The 15,627-nt window shown below is 53.7% G+C and overlaps 1 protein-coding gene across 3 annotated transcripts; it reads right to left on the bottom strand.

Moving 5' to 3' along the window:
* Positions 1 to 1,492: 1,492 nt before the first annotated feature.
* ATCAY (ATCAY kinesin light chain interacting caytaxin) lies at positions 1,493 to 15,308 on the bottom strand. Of its 3 annotated transcripts, none has more exons than XM_015651689.3 (13): positions 14,953 to 15,308; positions 13,288 to 13,414; positions 9,401 to 9,465; positions 8,903 to 9,124; positions 8,457 to 8,642; positions 7,860 to 7,962; positions 7,247 to 7,378; positions 6,704 to 6,790; positions 6,185 to 6,283; positions 5,939 to 5,974; positions 5,778 to 5,813; positions 5,385 to 5,417; positions 1,493 to 5,108 (listed from the first exon to the last, which is right to left on the bottom strand). In XM_015651689.3, the coding sequence occupies exons 2-13, from the start codon at positions 13,362 to 13,364 to the stop codon at positions 5,099 to 5,101; spliced, it is 1,086 nt and encodes a 361-aa protein (XP_015507175.1). In that variant the 5' UTR covers positions 13,365 to 13,414; positions 14,953 to 15,308; the 3' UTR covers positions 1,493 to 5,098. The 3 variants fall into 3 exon arrangements, with proteins under 3 accessions (XP_015507175.1, XP_015507174.1, XP_015507176.1); XM_015651688.3 differs by having other exon boundaries at positions 5,385 to 5,420; positions 14,953 to 15,307; XM_015651690.3 differs by lacking the exons at positions 13,288 to 13,414; positions 14,953 to 15,308 and adding an exon at positions 10,950 to 11,541 and having other exon boundaries at positions 5,385 to 5,420.
* Positions 15,309 to 15,627: the final 319 nt, after the last annotated feature.

Raw genomic sequence — 15,627 nt, 5'->3', positions numbered from 1 at the left:
GGGTTCTGGACTCAGGGGTTCTGGACTCGGGGGTTCTACACTCTGCTTTGGGAAGTGGGATCAACCTGGAAAAGGGTCCTGGAAGTGAGGTTCTAGACTCGGTTCTAGATTGGGTTCTGGACTCAGGGGTTCTGGACTCGGGGGTTCTACACTCTGCTTTGGGAAGTGGGATCAACCTGGAAAAGGGTCCTGGAAGTGAGGAGGGACCTCACCAGGAGCTGTGCCAGGGGAATTTAGGATGGAAATCAGGGAAAGGTTCTTCCTTCCCTCTCCTGAGGAAATGGGGACATTCCCAAGCTGCCTGAGCTCCAGGAGCCTTTGGAAAATATGACAGGCTGGGATTGTTGGGGATTGTTAAACAAAAGGTGGAGTCAACAAAAAGCCTCAAACAGGCCCAGAATTTAACCCGGGGTGCCAAGGTGAGCGATCCAAGCGTGTGCTGGGAAAGGAGGGAATGTCCCAGCCCTTCTTCTCTTTTCCTCTCACATCATCACTTTGTTTTCCTGCCCTCAGCTGTGGTTCAGGAATGAATCCTAAAGGATGTGAGTGGGTATTTACTGCTATTTATCTATCTATATTCTGATAACTGGGTATTTACTGATATTTACTGGTTTACTCCCAGTGGGGAGGAGACCTCACCAGAGAGGGACTCAGCCCCAGGCAGGTGAAATCATCCCTTGAAATCCAGAGGGAAACCAAACTCCTTTAAATGCACATCTCATTTTTAGATGGATAAAACCAGGCAGGATCAACCTCACCCCTCAAGTAGGGGTTGACAGTTCGGGAGAAATCCTCATTATCTTGAGCTGGGAATTTTGATTTGTGTCTGGGACATCAGCCAGGAAGGGAAACCCCTCGGAATATTCATGCTGGAACGAGCTTTTCCTGGAGATTTCCCCACTCAGGAGCTGCAGTCACTGTCAGGGAAGAGCAGCCCGTGGGAGGACAGAGCTCAGCTCCCAGCTCATTTGACAGAGGAGGTGGCAAAATGCTGATTTTCACTCAGCTGCTAAAGGTAGGTTGAAATTGGAAAAGATTTTTTCTGTCTGGAGGCAAACCCAAGCTTCTTTTCTTTTTTTTTTTTAATTCCACGGTGAGAATTCCCAAAATCCCACCCATCCCTGCCCTCTTGGAAGTCACTCCTCGTGTGTTTGAGTTCATAATTCAATTTCCAGTCATGGTATTAATTGGATTATAAAAATATATGTAAAAATAATATGAGATTAAGCAACTTGAGACGAGCAGGGTTCTGTACAGGTTGATAGAAACCCAAGGAAAGGAATTTTTTTCAGGGTTCTTTCCTAAAGCTGAGGGAAACTGGGAAAGAATCCTCCAGAACAGGAGTTATTTTAGTGAAAAGAATTGGAATTTTGCAGTGTCAGAATTTCCAGGGAGGCCTTTCTTCAAGGGAATGACATCCAAACAAAAAATTTTCCTCATATTTTCAACATGAAGCCAAATCCTAAATAAAACGTCCCGACAGAAGGAAGGGTTGGCTGAAGGATTAGTCTCATTTTAATTGAATATCCACAGATTTTATGGAATAATACAAAGCAAAACTCAGGGTACAGATGAACAGTCCGCTAGCACAAACCACCTAATTACAACCACTGCAGAAAAAAATGACATTTCACACGTTTGTACAGGTGGGGTTGGGCTGGAAAGGAACAAAGAAAAAAAGACCCCTGGGATTGTGGTTTATTGTGGTGGGGAGTTCTGGACTCCACCAAATCCTGCTGCGTTTCTGGCTGCCAGGACGGAAGGAAAGAAGGAAATAGAAAAGAGAAAAATGTGCTTTTTGTGTTTGGAGCCAGTTTTTTGCTCCTTTCTCCTGCTCCAGGCCAATCCCAGCTCATCACCACCAGCCTTTCCTCAACTCCTGGGTTTTTGAAATCCTCTAAAAAAGAGGATTGGTTGCCTTTAAAACCTTTCCTGCACGTTTTTTTGGGGAAAAAGAGATGGAAAAATTACCATGAGGGAAGCTCTGAATATCCACTCACATTTTCACAGCACTGGACAGAAAGAAATGGGATGAATTATTCCAGTGGAACCTCCGGCAGCATCCCAGGCTTGACTCCTCGTGAACCACAATAAAAATGACTGGACTGTCCCAAATCTGGGAGATTCTCTGTGAAAAACCTGAAAAGTTGGAGCTGTCTGGAGCTGAGGAGGGCCTGGGATAAATCCTCAAAGAGAGAGGAAGGGAATTCCTGCTCTGGAATCAACTGTACAGGAGGAGATTGGATTTTTCAGGCTGATGTGGAGTGAATTGAGGCCCGGCCATTAAACACACAACGAGTAAAAACACCAGGATTTCGGTGAATGTGGGAATAAAAGAACCTTTTCTGCAGCTAAAATGTGACTTCCCATGGATTCACCAGGAAGAAAAATCTCAGGAAAAGTCAAATCAGACCAGAAACTGCCGAATACAACCCAGGGAGCTGACGAATGAAAACCTTGATCCTGCAGGGATGTGAGGTGGGAACGGATCCTGCTCACGCCTGGGACACCGAGCAGTCCAGCGGTATTGCTAAAGGGATGAAGTTTTATTTCATTTTATTCTTTAAACATATTTATATATTTATAGACTGGTCAAAGTTCCACTGGAAATGCACTTTTACCAGCAGCAGTGCAGGTTTCTCCCCATCCAGCTGAGATTTGTCGCTCCACCTTTGGGACAGGGATGGTTTTTTAGTTCTGTTTCTATCCAAGAATTTGTAGCTTTTTGTTTTGCAATCAACGCCTAAAATCACTGGTTGAAAAAAACTTAATGATAATTAATTTTTTCTTTTATTTTGCTGCTATAAAATGCGCTTTTGACATTTCTGATTTCTCCTTGGTGGGGCTGCAGGTTCTTCTCTGTGTTTTAAAGACATAAAAACATTTTCCATGTATCCATCCATCCATCCAGGAACATAAACTTTCCACGCTCATAAAACTCTGTGAATAATTAAAATCCAGTGCACACCACTTGGAGTGCTCCATCACAAAGTGCACTTTTTGAAACAAACAAACAAACAAATCGGTTCCAAGAGGTTAAAAATTGACTTTTGTATGGAAACCACCTCTGTCTCGTGAAGGGAAATTGGGATCTGTCCTTTTTCCAGCTGAAATTCCCTTGCTCTGAAGGAATTACTTGGAAAAATGTGAATTTTCGTTGTCAGATCTGCTCATTCTGTATATTTTTTTTTATCTGAAAGTGCAGACAGAGCGGTTTTGGGGAGGAATTAACCAAAAAGCACATTCTGGTGTGGAAACTGCTGAGGAGCCCCCACGTGAAAGGAGATTTGGATTCCTTATCTCCCACATCCATGTTTTCCATGGATACAGCAGTATTTTTGAACGTTTTTTGATGCACAAAAGCTTTCTAGAGTTGGATTTTGAACCCATCATTCAACGTTTTATCCACTTTATTTGTTGTGCAATTGCAAACTTCCCTTGCAGTGCCCAGCGTGGGTCACACTCTCAGTGGAAAGCTGATGATTCTTCTCTAAATCCATAAACTTGGAATATTTTGTCAATATTTGTGTTGCAATGAACTTTTTTAGTGTTTTTTTTTTAGATGGAATGTGGATTTTTTTTTTTCCATCTTCAGCCTCTGGGTTGGTGCTCTGCTTTCCATGCAAAGGTGTGGGCAGGAGATCCATCCACGGCTGAGGAGAACATCTCAAATGAGAATTAAGGTTAAAAAGAACTTTTGGTGCTTCCTTGGAGCATCCAGGGGAAGAAGGATCTCATCCAGAGCGGTTTTGTTCACTGAAAGGAAGAGAAAAGCAGCTTTGTGTGTCCAGAGGAGCCACCCCCGCCTTCAGGAAAAATCCTGCTGTGCCAGAATTCTCCTCCTTGAAGAGATGAGATGGGCAGGGAATTCTTCATCTGCGGGTGTTTGAGAGGGGTTTTACCCGACCACGGAATCAGGGAATCCTGGAATGATCTGGAGGGAGCTTCAATCCCACCCTGGGCAGGGACCCCTTCCACCATCCCTGCCAGGGATCCAGCCCGAGCCATGCAAGCTGGCTCTGGAATCAGGAGTTTCCAAAGGATTTTGGCCAGAGAGTTGTTCCTTAATTTCTTTCCCCCTCTCCTTCGCTCACCGAATCCTCACGAGTCCAAAATCCGAATTCCGAGAGCCGATGTCGCACCTGCACCCCCCGGCTCCAGAACCTGGCCCTGTGTCCTGTGCTCTCCATGGGCATTTCCCAGGCAGGAATGCCGATGGATGAGGCTCTCCTGAGGGAAACTTCCACGGTTTAACAGCTCCTAGGAGGCACCAGCAGCGAGTGATTGTCCAGTGGCGCGACGTCCAGACACGGAAAACTTGGTAAGGCTCCATCTAAAGCCAGACCCTTTGGCGTGTGTGCGTCCAGGAGAGGGTTCTGTGGAATTCTCCATTCCAAATGATCCATGTGGGATCCCTCCAGAGCCCCACGCACCGGGATGGGACAAACCAGGAAAAAAAACCATGAAAAAGCCATGGGATTTCCTCAGGGGAATGAGTTACGGAGGAAGCGGCGATGATGGAAGGTGGCAGTGCTGCCGAGGCCGTGGGCACTCGGGATCTTCGGGAATTCTGGCTGTGAAAATGAGGGAAAAGCTCTTTCCGTTGCCCGTGGTCGTTACTCCCGGGGGTGGCAGCTTTTGGGATGTCCTGGAAAACGCAAAAGGGCTCCGCGCTGGCCAGCAGCGAGTGCAGGGAAGGGTTTATAATTTAAACCAAAAATAAATTCTCTTTCTGGGCTGGGGATTCACGGACTGGAGGATGCTCTTGACTTACTACAAGGATACACAGTGAGTATTTGCACTGTGCCAGTGCTCTCCACAGACCATTCCTGAAACACGCCAGAACCTGTCCTGAAAAGTGCTGTTCCTGCTTCATTTTCTGGGGGGTTCATTTGGTTTTTGTTCTTTTTTTTTTTCCTAAAGGATAGCGATTCCCAAAAGGTTAAAGGACTTTGCATCTTGGAGGCAGAGGAGGCAGGCTCCAGGATTTACAGGGCTTGGAAGAAGGTGGTGGCGAGGTCTTGTCCCCAAAGGTCGTTGAGGTGGGTGACTGCCAGGCTGCTCCTTCTCCTACTCCATTCCTCGGTGCTGCTCCCACTCAGGACATGCTGGGCAGAAAAAGAGAGACAGGAGGGGTTTCCAGGCAGCAAACTGAGGTAGGAAATGTTATTATTGCCACCACATCAACAAAAAAATGAGTGAATTTGGGTGAAATCGTTCACAAAAGTGTGTTGGGGACACAGATGGTGCCAGTCATGGTCTCATGGGACAAAGCCTTGGGTGACACCAGGCTGGGGGATCCTGGGCGTGAGCCAGGCTTGGCTTTCCTGGTCATGGATCACAAATGCCAGGGAATGTGTCCCAGACACACAAACAGCTCAAACCTGGTTTCCTGATCCTCTGCTGGGGGCACGGGCCTGCTGCAAAGAGAGGACAAAATAAGGGAATCTCCAGCACAAACCAATCCTCCCTCTCTGCCCTGAGCTCCTGGCTAGTTCTTGGAATAAATTCAGCCTCATCCACTGGATGTTTCCGTGTTCCCCCTCAGGAATTGGAATGAGAGGCTGTATCACTCTGATCAGAGCCAAAACCAGTTATCCTGGCAAAGGGTCTTGTCTCCCAAACCCCTCCAGAACTTCCCCTCCCTACAGTTCCAGCCTTTATCAGCTCCTGAACACTCTGGGAATGTCCAGTTGGGTCCCAGGGGTGCTACCAAGCCATGGGGCTGTTCTCATCCCCAAAGATTGCTGGAGGGAAGGATAAATCAGAGTCCTTACCTTTCCCTCTCAGCCATGTCTTGCTTCTCCTCTGCCCTGTAAAGACAAATCCCATCGGGAATCCGTCCCCCCGTGGGAAGGAGGGAGACTCCAGTGCCTTTGTGGGGTGATGGATGGGGAACAGCCACTGTTCATCCCATCCCTCCCCAAATTCATCTTACCTTTCTTTTCTGGCCTTGATCCTCTCTTCTTCATACCTGCAACAAAGACAAAACATCCTTTAAACGCTGCTGCTCGCATTTAATCACGTTTAGTGCTGGCTCTGAGGGTGCCAGGAGCTCCAAGCTGCCACAGTGTGGCTGGCACCGGCTTTGCCCTGGGCTCTGCCTTCCCAACCCATGGATTTTGGCCCAGCCCCAGCTCTGTGCTGCCCCTCCCCAGAGCCCCAGGGTCCCTGTGGCTCTCACTGGAGGACGCAGTCCGGGATCTGCACGTGCTCCATGGGGATGAGTTGCTCCAGTTCCTCCAGGCTGTGGACATACTGGATCTTATTGATAAACTTCACACTAGCAGAGAGAGAGAGAGAGAGAGAGGAGCAGTGCCACCCCAGTGGCTCCTAAAAACACCTCTGGAGGTGTCACTGGAAGTGTCTGGGAGATGCAGGACGAGTGACAGCTTCACCTTGCTCACCCCTGGCTAAGGTCTGACAAAATCTGGTTTGTGAGATGAAACCCCAGGGGGCAACTGGGGCTGTGCCAGGGATTTGGGATGGAAATCAGGTGCTGGGCACTGCCCAGGCTCCCCAGGGAATGGGCACATTCCCAACCCTGCCACAGCTCCAGGAGCCCTTGGACAGCGCTCTGGGGCAGGGAGGGATTGTTGGGGTGTCAGTGAAGGGCTGGATGATCCCTGTGGATCCCTCCAAACTCAGGATATCCCGTGACCCTGTGATTCCAAACCCAGTGAGTTGGGGACGTTGTGCTCACCTGATGAAGGGTCTGGAGATGGCCAGCACGGTCCGGATGAACCACGACGGGTGCACGATGATCAGGGCCTTGAGGTTCTTCCGCAGCCTGGGGACAGGACAAGGGACAGTGTCACGTTCCAGGGACCTTTCCTAAACTGCCCTGGGCTGTGCTGGGTTCTAACAGGAGCTGTGGAGCTGACCAGCCTCAGGTAAAACCCCTTGGGAAGCTCATCCCAGCTCAGCAGGATATGGGAGCACTATATATATCATTATATCCAAAATAAAATTTAAAAATAAAATATAAAGTATAAAATATAAATAAAAAATAAACCAAAATTTAGGTTGGACAGGGCTTGGAGCAAGCTGGGATAGTGGAAGGTGTCCCTGCCCAGGGCAGGGGAGTGGGACAAGAAGATTTTTGAGTTGCATTCTGGTTGGTGTAAGGAAAGCGGGACTGGCTCAGACTCGTTCCTGTTGAAGAACAGCATCTGATTGTCCTTTGAATTCTAGGATGGGCAGAGGCCTGGGGCTGGTGAGGAGGCCCCAGCAGCAGGATTCTCACCTTCTGTCAATCATCTGGTAGCATTTCTTCAGCCAGCCCAGGCCTGGCATCCTCCTGCGGGGCGTGGCCCCGTTCAGGTACACGATCATGTAGTCCTCGGCCACCAGCAGCTCCAGGCTGCTGATCACGTACCTGCCAGGGGGTGACCAAAAGGGACCCAAATGAGACTCAAAAAACATCTCTTAGATTTCCCCCCCCCGTGTCCCCCTGGAACAGCTCCAGAGCCTTTCTTTGCAGGTCTTGGGAGAGGTTTGGTCTCCTGTGGTGTCCCTCGGGGATCAGCAGTTTGTGCCCTGCTGGACACCCCAGCTCCTCTCCGTGCCCAGCAGCAGCATCTCCCAGCTGGGCAGTGATCCCAGCACGCTCCAGCCTGGGTGCCAGTCCATCCCAGGAATAATTAACTGGAATGTTTGAATGGTTGGGCTTGTTGGACTCGGAGCTGGGGCCGGTGTCCCACCCGTGCCGCTCGCTCCAGCCTGCAGCTGCCCACTGGGAGCGCTGGGCTTGGATCCAGACCCATCCCAGCTGAGATTCTGGATGCCACGGACACAGGGAAGCTGTTGTGCTGCTTGCCTCACCCTCCTGTCCCTCCCAGAGCTCCGCAGGCACTCACAGGAAGAGGTTTTCCATGATGTAGTGATAATCTGCCAGGTTGCTGTCCGGGAGGTAGCAGGCGGCAAAGACGATGATGGCGTTGAGACCTTCCCCGTAGTATCCTGGCAAAGAAACACAGGTGACACTTTCCAGGGAGAGCTGAGGGAGAAACAGCACTGAAATTTGCTCCTGGGGTGGTTTTTGTGTCTCTGCTCAGCGCCAGGTGAGCGTTTCTCTCTTCAGACCCCTTTAACAGTGAGATCTGCTGCTGGTTTTGGCTGTAATGTGGATTTGGGGTTCAGAGAAAGGGTTTGGGGGTTTTAAAGCCGGGTGGTTCCTTGGCTTTGCTTTGATTTGGGAAATAGATCTGACTGCACACGTGTGGACCCTGGAGCATGTCAGGGACTGCTCTTCTCCCTCCAGATGTCAATTCTACAATCACTAAATATTTTTAGCACCATCTCAGCACTTTTGTGGCTTCTCTGCCACGCAGAGGTACCAAAAAACCAGAGATTTTCCCCCAAAACAGCGCCCAGCCAGCCTTGGTGTCCCCTCCAGCACGACACAGAGGGACAAAGCCACCCAGGGAGCCAGGCTGTGGCCACCCCAAGCTCACCTCCATGTGTCACCACTCTCATGTAGGGTTTGATCATCTGGAGGTCGATCCTGTGCTCCTGCTCGCCGATGATGACGGTTCTCCAGAGCCGGCCGTTGGTGGCACTGCCATCCTCTGTCCCCCCGTCCCCAAACAGGTCTGCACTGTCCCCGGGCATGTTCTTGGCCGTGGCCACGGGGGTGTCATCTGGGAAAGGGACAAAGAGTTCTGCCTTGAAGAGAACGTGGGAAGGGCTTTGGTAACCCCAGGGACGATGCTCTGATCATGTTTCACCTCCAGCCTTGATCTCTGCGGGTTTATGGGCTTTAAATCTTGCCCAAATATTATAGAAATGACTTTGAAATCTCCCTCTGCTTATCAGTCCTCAGCTGCTGTCAAAAGTCTTTAAAATGAGGCTAAAAACCACCCCAACCCCTGGAAATGTTCACCCAGAACCAGCCTTTTACCTTCCCATTCCAGTTCGTTCCCATTGCCCAGGAATTCGAGGGAATCTGTCTCATCAGGAGTTTCAATATCATCCACATTGATGTCCAGGTCATCTGGTGTGTCCAGGAAATCGTCAGAGAGGATGGAGCCCTCGCTCTGGTCCAGGGAAATGTTGATTTCAGGTGCAACAAGTGTCTTCCGCTTCCGATGGGCCCCGTTAAAGTTCAGAGTGTTGGGAGGAGCTGGAGTTAAAAAGGAAACAACTGACAGGGTGTCCTGCTGCTGGATCCTCAGAGCAAGACATCCCCACGGAGCATTCCATGATGGAATACAGATCTGGAGCCCTCAGGACTGGGGGCACTGGGATGGAAGTGCCCACACCCCTGAGAGCCCAGGAAAAATGAACCACTTCAAATCCTCGCTGGTTTCCTCTCCCACAGGAGGATTTTTTTTGGTGGAGAGCCCAAGGCTTTCTCCCTGCCTCAGTTTCCTCGGCTCTGGAGGGGGTTGGTACTTACAGGACGTGGTCTCATCTTCCGTGGGGCTTCCCAGTGACTCCATCCCCGTTTCTTCTGGGAGAGGCCTGCAGGACACGAGGGAGAAACACAGCAGGGAGCAGGGGATGCTTAGGGAAAAGGAATTCCGAGAGTGGGGAAAACACACCGTGCTCTGCCCCTTCCCTTTTCCCATCCAGCTCATCCTCAGGGGCTCCCTCAGGGAATTCAGCAGCAGCCCAGGATCTGTGCTTCCCTCCTGTGCAATCCCCTCTCACCTCCAAACCATCCCAAGGGATGAAAAATCCAGCCAGGGAGCAAATCCTCACCCCAGACCACCTTGGCAACATTCTCCTTCTCCTTCTCATCCTCATTTTTTTTCTAGGAACTCCTGGGGCTCCTCATTAGGGCACCAGGGAGCCCCCTCTGTGCTCCCTGCTCTGTCCCTGTTCCCTGGCCACAACCCACAGGGAGGGATGCTTTGATCCCAATCCATCTCAGCTTTATCCAAAGGCCGGCCAGAACCACCTTTCCCGGGGAGCAGCTTCTCCTTGGTGCTGGCTCTGCTTGGGAACCCCAAATTGTCACCTCAGCCCCCACGGGGTGACCCCCAGCCTCTGCTGAGGTTTGAATTCCAAGCATCAGCACTCCAGCCCCTGTTTTTTAGCCAGAGGTCATCCCACCCCTCTTTTCCTGGGATTTCCAGCCTCTCGTGCTCGGCTCCTGCACCCTCCTGGTTCAAATCACTGTCCCTGCAGCTGGAGGCATCGATGCATTTGAAAGTTTTCCTTGCTAAAATCAATGCACAGGGCGTGGCTGTCGCCCTTTGGGAGCTGCTGTGTGGGAGTCTGGATCCGGGCTGTGGCCAGGAACCTTTGCTGTGGCTGAGCCTCGCTCTCCTCTGCCCACCCCGGGCATTCCCGGCTGCTTTTCCCCTTCGCTGGAGCTGGGACTCCATTCCCGTCCCCTGGAATTCTCTGCCTTTGACATTTCTTGACCAAACCCCGCCAACTCCACAAGTTCACATTTAAGGCAGGTCTGTGTTTAAGACATCTCCTGCCCAGGAGCTGTGAGATCCTGCCGCTGGGACAGCTCCCACGGAGCAGGAGAAACGCAGGGATTTCAGGGATGAGGAGAGGTCGCTGTCCAGCTCCTGACGGCCACACAGGAGGGGAGGTGACAACGGGGACAGGATCCAACCTAGCTCTGCCCTGCTCCTCTTCCCGCTGCCATGACGCCGGGGCCAGCGGCCAAATTAAACCCTATAAATATGTAGATTAAGGGATAATCCTCTGCTGCTGGCCTTTGTATATTTATGAGAGACGAGGAGCCCACCAAAGGCACCCCGGGGACCTCGGGGGCTGCCCGGACACTCCGGTCCCCTCCATCTGCTCCTGTCCCCAGCGAGGTGCGGCTGTTTGTCCGTCCGGGAGCCGCGCCTGGCACGATTCGGTGCCACAGAAAGGGGAGGGGAGGGGAGCGGGGCAGCCGCTGCTGAGTACGTGCGGCAGCTGCTGCCTCATCCCGGGATCCACCTCGGGACGGGCCGAGGGGAAGGAAAAGCCTTCCTTACCTTCCCCGAGGCTGCTGCAGTCACCGCCTCCCGCGGAAATCCTCCCGGCACAGCGCGCTCGGCCCCGGATGCCGAATTCGGGGGGCGCGGGGCTTTGCCCGAGGCTCGGGGGGCTCCGCTCTGCTCCGTGCCCGTCCCCGGTGCCCGGTGGGAGCGGGGAGGGAGCGGGCACGGCGGGATGAGGGGATGGATTCAGGGATGGATTCAGGGATGGATGCAGGGACGGATGCAGGGACGGATGCAGGAATGGATGCAGGAATGGATGCAGGGACGGATGCAGCGATGGATGCAGGAACGGATGCAGCGATGGATGCAGGAACGGATGCAGCGATGGATGCAGGAATGAGCATGCTCCCGCTCCGCGCCGCCCGCGCCTCGGTTACGGCATCCCCGCCCCGGGCCGGCCGGGCCGGGCCGGAGATCAAACCCCGGCAGCAGCGAGGATCCGCCCGCTCCGCTCCCCCGGCTCCTCCTCGCACCGGCAGGAGCTGCTCCCGCCCTTCGGCTTCCCAGGAAATGCTGGGAATGTCGCGCCGAGGCCTCGAGGAGCGGCTGGGTTCTGTTTTCCCGGCCCAGATCTCTGTCTAGGATGTGGCTTTTCATTTTTTTATTTTTTTTTTTTCCCCTGCTTTTCGGGGCAAGATTGGCTAATGGCAGGCAGGCAAAAATAGCTCTGCAGCAAATCAGCTGCTGGAGAGCCGCTGTCCCACATGCAGCAGCTTCTGCCCTATTATTCCAACGCTTCCAGCAGGGAAGCGGCTGGAAAAGGACAATTTATTTATTTTTATTGCGAGTAGAACCCAGCTGGCCTTCCCTGCTTTGCCTGGGGGCTGTTTGGGCTCTGTCTCGCATCATTCCTGCTCGAATCCCTCTGGAGGAGGCTGGGGAGCTCGTCCTGAGGGCTCTGGGCTCATCCCGGCCCCGCTCACATCCCTTTGCCTCTTCCCAGCTTTCATTCCCGAGGCGTTTTCCCAGGTTTGGTGGTGCTGGGGGCTTTCCAGGAGAGATTTCCCTGGAAGGTTTGGTGGGGTTTGCTGCTGGCATGGGCAGAGTGGGACAGAGCTCAGGTTGGGCCTGAGGTGTCCTGGAGATTTATCCCGGCTTTTCTAGGGAGCTCTGGGACAAAATTTTCCTTTCTACACCTTGATCTCCTGTCTGTATTCTCTGAGCAGCCTGGACTGGTGGAAGGAGTCCCCACCCTTGGGAGGGAGATGAGTTTTAAGGTCACTTCCAACCCAAACCATTCCATGATTCCCATCCATCCATCCACCCATCCATCATCCATCCATCCATCCATCCATCCATCCATCATCCATCCATCATCCATCCATCCATCCATCCTCCATCCCCACATTTCTCTCTCCTTTTACTCAGTTAAAAACCAGAGGGGAGCCCGATTCTGGCAGAGATCCAGCAGCTCTTCTCCCAGAGGGAAAGAAAATCCACCCTGGGAACGCCGGGGCCCCCCGGGAGGCAGCGGAAGGACAAACGGCGTCCTGTGGGATGCAGCACAGAGGGGCTCACACAGGGATGCAGCTGGAGCTGGGATGAACAGAGCCAGGCTCATCCTGGGGGAACAGGAGCCCCTTTCTCTGGGGCTGCAGCTGCAGCAGGGGCTGGCCCCGGGTGCCCAGCAGGGCTCAGAGCCAAATCCCCCCCAAAGGGAGCCCTGGAGACCCCCCAGGACCATCCCAGTGCCCAGGCAGGGTCACCTGGAGCAGGAATGTGTCCAGGGGGGCTGGGGATGGCTCCAGAGAGGGAGAATCCACACCTGCCCTAGGGCTGGGAGCTCTGGGGCTGGGAATGGGGGTGGGAATGGGGGTTCAGAGCACCTGGGGGTGGGTTTTGGCACCTCTGGGCAGCTGCTGAAGTGGCTCTGAAGGTGGAAGGTGCCACTTTGGCACCTCTGTCACCCCCACACCTCCTTTCCTAAGGATGGCACCCATTGGGATTCACTGCATCCCAATGGCAAATTCCTGGCACAGCAGCACCAATCTGCTTGGGAAGACTCTGCCTGATTCACAGCCTGGGAAGGAGTCCATAAATCCATAAATCCACTCCCATATCCATCCATCCACCCTCCATCCCTCTGTGGATCCCTCTATCCACCCCAACCTCCCTGTGCTCCACACCCAGCTCCTTCCCCTGCCCACACAGGGCTGCCAAAAGCATCCCAAAATCAGAGCAGCTCCAAAAATTCTCAGCTCCTGTTGGAGTTCAGGCTCCTGGTGCCTCTGAAGCCGTGGGAAGGACCCTCCCCCTCCACGCCCTGATGGTTTCTCACAGGAAAAAAAAATAAAATTCTCCTGGTTTTGTTTCTGTTTTTCAGGGAACACACCTGGGGAAATCCTCGTCTTGCCATTCCTCCTTCACATCCACGTTCTCCATCCGCAGCGTGGCCTCCGTGGTTCCCATGGCTCTCAGGGAGGGCTGGAGCCAGCAGATCCCAGCAGGAAGGGCTCAGGCTGGAAAGGGGAGGCAGAGAGGTTGGCACGGAGCATCCCGAGCTGGGAGCAGCCACTGCTCCCTGGAAGAGCAGTGTGAGGGCTGCTTGTGTGGATAAAACAGCGAAACTCGGGGTTCTGGGGCTACCTGACACATTTTGGAGCAGAAGGAGGAGGTGAGGTTGGTCCTGGGATTGTTCAGATCCCAGCTCATCTCCCTGGGGAGCAGCACTGATACCCACACCTTTCCCCTTCTTGCTCCTCCTTCAATCCCAATCCCATAAATCCCTCTCTGCCCAGGGCAGGGAGATGTGGCTGAGAGGGGCGAGCTCCTCCCTGGGACATTCCCAGATCCCACATTTCTGGATTGGGTGGAAGTTTCCAGTCCTGGCTCTCCTGGCAGAGAGATCCCTGAGCCTGCTGCGGGTCCCTGCTCCACAGGGACATGGGGGGATGAGGAGGCCTCACAGGGATGTCCTTCCCACCCCTGAGGATTCACACTCCTGCCTTGCTCCAGGTAACCCAAACCAGACTCCAAAACCCCAGGGCAGCTCAGCTTGGGGTGTGTTCCCAGCCTGGCCTCTCTCCTGCACTTTGGGAACAAGTTCAGGTCCAGCAATCCTGGATTTCACCCACACTGAGCCCCAGGGTTCCTTAGAACCATATCTGTAAATATATTTTTTATCTTTTTTTGCTTCACTGAAAGGTTCCTGCTGCCAGACCGAGAAATCCAAACCTTTGCACCCAATTCCTTGGGCCTGCAGCTCCCAACAAAGCCTGGCTCAGGATTCAGGACCAGTCCTGGCTGGTCAGGGGGAGCAGAAACCCCATTCCCAGTGGGATCCTGCCCCGAGGGAACAAGGCCATGCTCGATGTGCTCTGGAACCTGCTCAGGTGGGATCAGCTCCTGTGCTGGGCCCAGCCTCAGCCACTGCAGGGTGGTTCAGAACAGTCCCCCCGAGCTCTGCCCTCACACTGGGGACTGGCTGGGGAGGAACACTCAGGAATTGGGGTTTTTTTTAGGATGAGGGGTCTGGGGTGGTTCCTGGGGCTGCTGTGTCCGTCCCCAGTGCAGGAGATCAGCCCTGAGCACTGCCCGTGGCTGTGCAGCTCTCCCCAGGGCTTTTCCTGCTGCCTTTGGAGGCCAGGAACACTCTGCAGGAGATAAATCCGGGTGGATTTGCTTCAAAAGGATGAACCTCTGTAGAGGCCCGAGCCAATCCAGCCTCCCTCTGTATTCCAGGCGCTGGGATCAGCAGAGCTGGGTGCCAGCACTGCAGGGATCCCTCCCTGCTGCCATTCATCCCGGGACTGGCATTCCCGGGATGGGCATTCCCGGATAGTCCCAGCCCCACCTGCCTCCATTCCTGCCTTCCCTACTCCAGACACCTCAGAGCTCTGGAAAATCCCACCTTCCTCCCCCTCCCCGCCTCTGGCAGCTGCTCCCTGCCGGCCCCGGAGGCATCATGGAGGGAGAGGAGGAGGAGGAGGAGGAGAAAAGGAGAAAAGGAGAATGAGGAGGAGAAGGCAGCCGAGCAAATCCCGCCAGCCGCACTCACCGCTGCCGGTGCTCAGCGGGGAACAAAGGCGATGCTGCCCCTCTCCCAGCCCGGCATTCCTCCTGCCGATGGATTCGGCTCAGCAGGTGCAGCCCCCGGGTCGGGATGCGGCTGGAGGAGCGTGGGGATTCATCCAGGCCGGATTTCCCGCAGCAGCCGCTGCTTCGCGATTTCCTTGGCAAAGGATGGATGGATGGAGGGCGCTTATTTGTGTTCCTCCATGGCTGCCGCTGCTTCCCCTCCCTTCCCGAGGTATTTTATTATGATTTTCCGCCGCAGCTGGCGAAGCCTGCGCTCCTCTAAATCAGCTAATTCCCTGCTTTTGTGTGAGAGGGCGGCGAGGGGGGTCTGGAGGAGGGAGGAGAGAGGATCTGGGAGCATCCCCTCGCTGTGCCAGCCCCGCTCCCATTGGCTGCCAGCCTCCAAATCTCTGCCAGGGCCGGGCACAGCCCCGGCTCGCAGCGCTCAGTGGGAGCCGGGGGTGCCCGTCAGCCGCTCCCGCAGGAGGCCTGGGAGGGATTTGGGAGCATCATTCCCTGAGAAGGTAAAAGGGATGTGGGATTTGATGGAGCGGCTCTGCGGGGCTGGTCTGGGGCTGAGCCTCGGGCACCGGGTGGGTTCTGGATGCACAAATCCGGCAGCTGCTCCTGTTCAGGGGGGAAATTCCTGCTCTTG

Source organism: Parus major, chromosome 28, assembly GCF_001522545.3.
Source record: "Parus major isolate Abel chromosome 28, Parus_major1.1, whole genome shotgun sequence".
Classification (NCBI taxonomy): Eukaryota; Metazoa; Chordata; class Aves; order Passeriformes; family Paridae; genus Parus; species Parus major.
This window is presented reverse-complemented; position numbering and strand designations above follow the sequence as displayed.

Coding starts and splice junctions, on each gene's coding strand:
- ATCAY (XM_015651688.3), bottom strand. CDS start 13,364: ATGGGAACCACGGAGGCCACGCTGCGGATGGAGAACGTGGATGTGAAG. Junction 9,125..9,400: donor GGAAGATGAGACCACGTCCT/GTAAGTACCAAC, acceptor TTTTAACTCCAG/CTCCTCCCAACACTCTGAAC. Junction 8,643..8,902: donor GAACGAACTGGAATGGGAAG/GTAAAAGGCTGG, acceptor TCCCTTTCCCAG/ATGACACCCCCGTGGCCACG.